At 29.9% G+C, this 5,695-nt stretch overlaps 1 protein-coding gene across 1 annotated transcript; it reads right to left on the bottom strand.

The window, feature by feature from the left end:
- Positions 1 to 207: 207 nt before the first annotated feature.
- Positions 208 to 5,375, bottom strand: LOC110036385 (the record flags this gene model as incomplete). The annotated part of the gene is made up of 4 exons (XM_020740817.1): positions 5,184 to 5,375; positions 4,881 to 5,059; positions 3,981 to 4,060; positions 208 to 319 (listed from the first exon to the last, which is right to left on the bottom strand). Coding segments are annotated over exons 2-4 (366 nt in total), but the record flags the coding sequence as incomplete, so codon positions are not given.
- Between the last annotated feature and the right edge of the window lie 320 nt (positions 5,376 to 5,695).

The raw sequence follows: 5,695 nt of genomic DNA, 5'->3' as shown, positions 1-5,695 counted from the left end.
CAGACAAAAAAAACAAAAAAAAACCTTGACTATAACATATCAAAGATGTAACAATTTTTTTAAGAAAATCTTACCTGACTGAAACATATCAAAGATAATAACAATTTTTTATGTTCCCAGCAAATTAAAAATTAAAAATTAAATATAAAAAAAAATCTTGCAGCAATAATACTTTTGCTTGAATGGCTTGTAGAGTTAACTGCTTACCTTCTCCAAGTTATCAAGCACCCTTGCACAAGAATCATGTGATATGATGAACTGACCATGGATGACTAAAATATAATAAATCCACGGCAGCAAATGCTTCGAACTAGCAGACCTATTGATTAAAAAAACAACTCAAGCATAAGATAACCATGTAATAAATGCAAACTAAATGAATCTTAAACAACATGAGATTATAAAAAAGGGAAGTTTATGTGGCACGCAATTCTTATGTATTTACATATCTCACACCTCAAGTTTCATATTTACATACATCGCGCTTCGGTGCTTTAAGCCTATGCATGAAAATGTGTACTTCACTATTAAAAAGGGATAATATTGCTATTTTTTATGCGATATTAAATATTTAAGTATGATGCCTGTAAATATGAAAGAAGAGAAGAGATATGTAAATACATTAGAATTGTGTTCAATTTATGTAAATGTCCCTATAAGAAATTACAGCATTGGCTGAAACATTTTAGTAAGCAAAAATGTAAAGTCATTCATTAACAAATGAGAATGCTTTATGAAACAAAACAGAATTAAAAATTAGACATGAGCAGTACCAACATATACCCGTTATATACTAAATGAACCATAATTTAAATTATAGCAGTTTCTCTTTCTTAGTGACATTATCAAAGGGCTCATTTGGTATTTGTTATACACGGTGTTCGCTGGGCATTCAGATAAAAGTATTACAAAAAAGATTTATAGGAAATTTACACCCATAGCATGCAATTCTTATGTATTTTCATATCTCACACCTAAACTTTCATATTTACATGGACAGCACTTTGGTGCATTAAAACTGTGCATGAAAATATGGATTTAACTTTAAAAAGTGGCAACAAAACTTTTATAATGCGATATTAAAGATTTGAGTGTGGTGTGTAAATATTAAAGTTTAGGTGACTGATATGTAAATACATAAGTATTATGTGTTATGTATTTAAATGACCCAAGATTTATATGGCTTGTACTCCCAGAGTCAATGAAGGCAAGAAGCAAGATAAAAGCGAGGAGCTAAAATTAATTATGAACTCGTTTAAAGCCAAAGGCACATATATCAGAATAATAAAAACATATTAAATATATGGTAGAATTATGATCAAATAAAATTCTTAAAAAAATACTCTTCAAAAAGCTGACTTCAAAACTGCAAAAAAAAAAAAAAAGCTACTCATAGTAGCAATACTAAATTTTAATATGTAAATAAAAGAGAATAGAAAAATAGCCGATATACTCTCGTATTTTAGTTTCTTTATAGATATTTCAGTCTATGGTCTGGCATTAGATTCAATAAATAACATTAATTTTCTCATTATTAGCATTTTTTCTAGTTTTACATAATCAAATCCCTAACTAATAATTTGTTTGCCAAATCAAGAGGAAACTATGCAAAAGAAAGAGATAAAAAACAATTATTGAAGTAAATAAGAAATTTAGTCTTATATTAGCACAAGATGAGCTCCCCAAAATGAGATAATCGCTCTTGCATCGTGCTCTAAAAAATCACAAATCTAACTGTCACTCCCAAGACTGAAAATTCAAAGAGTAACTATATTCTAACGTTACAGTTCTCCTTTGCATGCTTCATAACTATTATTTATAGTCCTCAAAACCTAGACTATTAGATAATGTTTAAAGGGACATTTACATACATCCCAATTCTTATGTATTTTCATATCTAACACCTAAACTTTGATTTTCACATTTATGTCGCCCAAATTTTTCATATCGCATCAAATATACCATTATTTTAACGTTCAAAATGTGAAAAATACACCTACCTATTCATACATAGGGAAGGTGACATACATGTAAAAATTGAAGTTTAGGTGTTAGATATGTAAATACATAAGAATTGAGTGGTATGCATTTAAATCTTCCTTAAAGTTAATAACAGATATAACAGTCAATTCAACTTTTAATTTCAAAACGTACAAATGCCCTATTCAAACAATTAAGTCCATGAGTAGCGAATCATAATGACTTCAAGCGGCCGTAACGATAATTTCACCACATAACAGGAAGAGGATAATGCTAAATTCCATCACAGCAACCCCTTATGCGACATGAGAAATATTTTCATAAGTCTAATCTGCTAGGCAAATTGGCGGCTGGAAAACAGGAAACAAATTCCTTTGTATGCAAAATTACAAGGCGAGAACAGACGAAAAAATTTGTCGGACCATTTTTTGCTGGCACGAAAAAATCACTTTAGGCAAGCTTCAAGCCCACATACCCAAAAATCCCCAAAGTTCTTAATTAAATACAACCGAAAAATCAATGGAAATGAAACCGATTCAACATGTAAAACTCAAGCAATTCACCATCCAAAGCCATAAATAAAAAAATTAAAGTCTGAGATCTCCATAACCCAATGCAAATTTAGAGTTAGTTTGATAAAAATAATTACATTTACTCGTCGGTCCATAATGATCAAATATAAGGGTTTATGATCGAGAAAAACCAAAAATTTGCATTAGGTTTTGGAGATACAATTTTCAGCCCTAAACCTTATTAGTTTCAATAAAAAAAAAAATTACTAGTTTCAACAGGTTATTTTTTATGATTTTAAAACCAAATCGGACTAGCTTATTCAACCAATTCAATCATGAACCAATCCTTTGATCGGTAAGTTTGTGTCCAAAACTATTTTTGCACAAAACTGATCAGAACAAGCAATTAAACCAATGAATCAAAATGACTTTTTATATGCAGATGGTTCTAGAATTGATTACCATTTGGCTTTTTTATTTTGATCGAATGACTAAAACTAAAAAAGGTTTAGATTAAAAATTAATAAAACAATTAAAATAGCATTTATCAAACTTGTTTAGAAGCATGTTCAAAATATTAAAAGCATGAAATATCCTGAATTAAAATAGTATATACAAAGTTGATGAAAGTATCATGATTGCATTATTCTTATAATGTTTTAATCATTAAAAAAAAAATTAATATTATTACATCATCAAGTTCAATCCCGATTGAATCGTTCAACCTTGAACCTGTCCTTCTTGTACAATGTCCAATCTGATATTCACAACTTGATATTTTGGATATTATATATATAACTTTAGTAGCCATAAATTTTCATTATAAAAGGAGCGCAATAATAAGGGCTACATATAATAAAGTATTTTAACATAATATAATAGCATTAATTTTTCTAATATATTTTCTAATATAAAAAATAAAAAAATGCTTACAAACAAAGAATATAAAACATAAGAGAAGTTTGAAAAATGCATCAAAAAGTGCAATTGTTAGCATCTGCTAACATGAAGGAAAAATCAAGGGAAAAGTGTGAAGTTTGAAAAATGCATCAAAAAGTGCAATTGTTAGCATCTGCTAACATGAAGGAAAAATCAAGGGAAAAGTGTGAAGTTTGAAAAATGCATCAAAAAGTGCAATTGTTAGCATATGCTCACATGGAGGACAAATCAAGGGAAATGTGTCTTGTTAGCATCGCGCTCAAATGAAAAAGTCCAACGTATCACGACATATTTGACTCGACTTTAAACTTTGATCTTTGCATCAAATAACAAACTACGAAAAAAGAGAAGCACCAATACATATGCAAGTTCTCTATATCCTCTAACAATTTTCTTTGGATAAAAATAACAAAGTTGCCTTAAATTCTTTTAGTTTTAAGAAAAAGAAAAGCATAAAAATGTATAAAGCAGATGCAACTGGAATTAATATTAAGATTCACTATCAACTTGATTAAATGAGAATAAATTGACTCACCCGAATTCACTCACCCAGTTCTCCATGATGGAACCAATAATTCTAACAGCTTACAAGCATCACCTGCTCTCATTTTCGAGATTTGGCTCCTTATCTAAAATGAAATTGATAAAAAAACTTTAGTACATAAGACAATAATTTTGACACCATACGTGTGTGGTTATTCATCCATATAACAACAAAATTCATTATATGGATGCAATTACAAAGAGAGGCATTAACACACATGCCACTCAAAAAGGAGCATTTCTATGTATTTACATATCTAACACCTAAAATTTGTTTTTTTACATTTATAACACTCGAAGCTTTCATATCACATCAAAAACACCATCATTTTTTTAACTTTTAAAAAGTGGAATGCACCTTTTCATCCATAGGTAAAGTTGTATGTATGCAAAAAATAAACTTTAGGAGTTGGATATGTAATTACGTGGTAATCGAGTGGTATGTATGAAAATCTTCCTTAAAAATTTTGGCAAAAGAATAATCAACAACAAGGCTATGGAACAACAAAAATTGAACTAGAAATATAAAACAGTGTTGAAAATATGATATTTGCATGAGTATCATTAAAATTTAGGCGGTATGTAAATGAGATATTGACATACATACCACTCAATTCTTATGTATTTGCATATCTAACACCTAAAATTCAATTTTTACATAAATGTCACCTCATCTATGCATGAAAAGGTGCATTTCACTTTTAAAGGGTTAAAATACTGATATTTTTTAAGTGCTGCGAAAGACTAGAATCGTTTATAAAAGTAAAAAAACAAAATTGAGGTGTTACATATGCAAATGCATAAGACTTGGGTGGTCTGTATGTAAATGCCCCGAATGAGAAATGACAAAATGCACCATATTGTATCAATTGGTGCTGCATTTTATGCGCTCGTAATAGGACAAACCTTTTTTCGTGGCAAGTTAACATCAACTATGAAGTCAAGGCTGTCATACATGATGGCATCATCAAAACCATTGGAAAAAGCTTTCCTCTCAAGTTCGTATTTATCCTCAAGAAGTCCTGCTACTCTAAGCCTATCTTCAATACAAATTGGTTCATCCAGTTCCACAATTTGCATCGAAACTGCACAAGGAAAAAAAAAACTTATTATTGGTGATATAGAAAGTAATGAAGCAAATAACATTTTGAAGTGACAAATATTTGCCAAATTGCAAGGGACTTGATCATAAAACATATGATAAGATACCTTCGTTAGGCGAAAAGGAACTCTTTCTCTTTCTTGTATCAAAGTCAAACTTTGATTTCTCAAAATCTAAAACAGGGTAGGGTGTGCAATTCTTTCTCTTTTTTTCATTAACATGTAGCTTCGTGAAAGGAAGAATAGCATCTTCAGCATTGGCAGAGTCTAAAGTGTAAACTATTGGAACAATAGAGTGATATTTCCAAGTTAGAGTAATTTTGAAATAAATTTATTGACATGAACATAATGAAGAGATCAGAAAACAAGAAGATCATCAATGGAAAAATTCAATCAATTTTGATTTAAAAACCTAAGCTACATTGGCTACAGTCCACACTCAATTTTAGAGTAAAGTGTCAAAATAGTCCATTGACTATTTATATGGGACCATTTTAGTCCTGGAGTCCATAAAAGTGTTAAATCAGTCCCTAAACTATTTTAATATGAGTTTTAGCCATATTAGAAAAGCCTTAAGGACTAAAGTGACATTTTTATAGTCTCTGAGACTAAAATGGTCC

This window comes from Phalaenopsis equestris, unplaced genomic scaffold (genome assembly GCF_001263595.1).
Source record: "Phalaenopsis equestris unplaced genomic scaffold, ASM126359v1 Scaffold205778, whole genome shotgun sequence".
Lineage (NCBI taxonomy): Eukaryota > Viridiplantae > Streptophyta > Magnoliopsida > Asparagales > Orchidaceae > Phalaenopsis > Phalaenopsis equestris.
The sequence above is the reverse complement of the archived record's forward strand: the minus strand, read 5'-3'. Positions and strand labels throughout refer to the sequence as shown.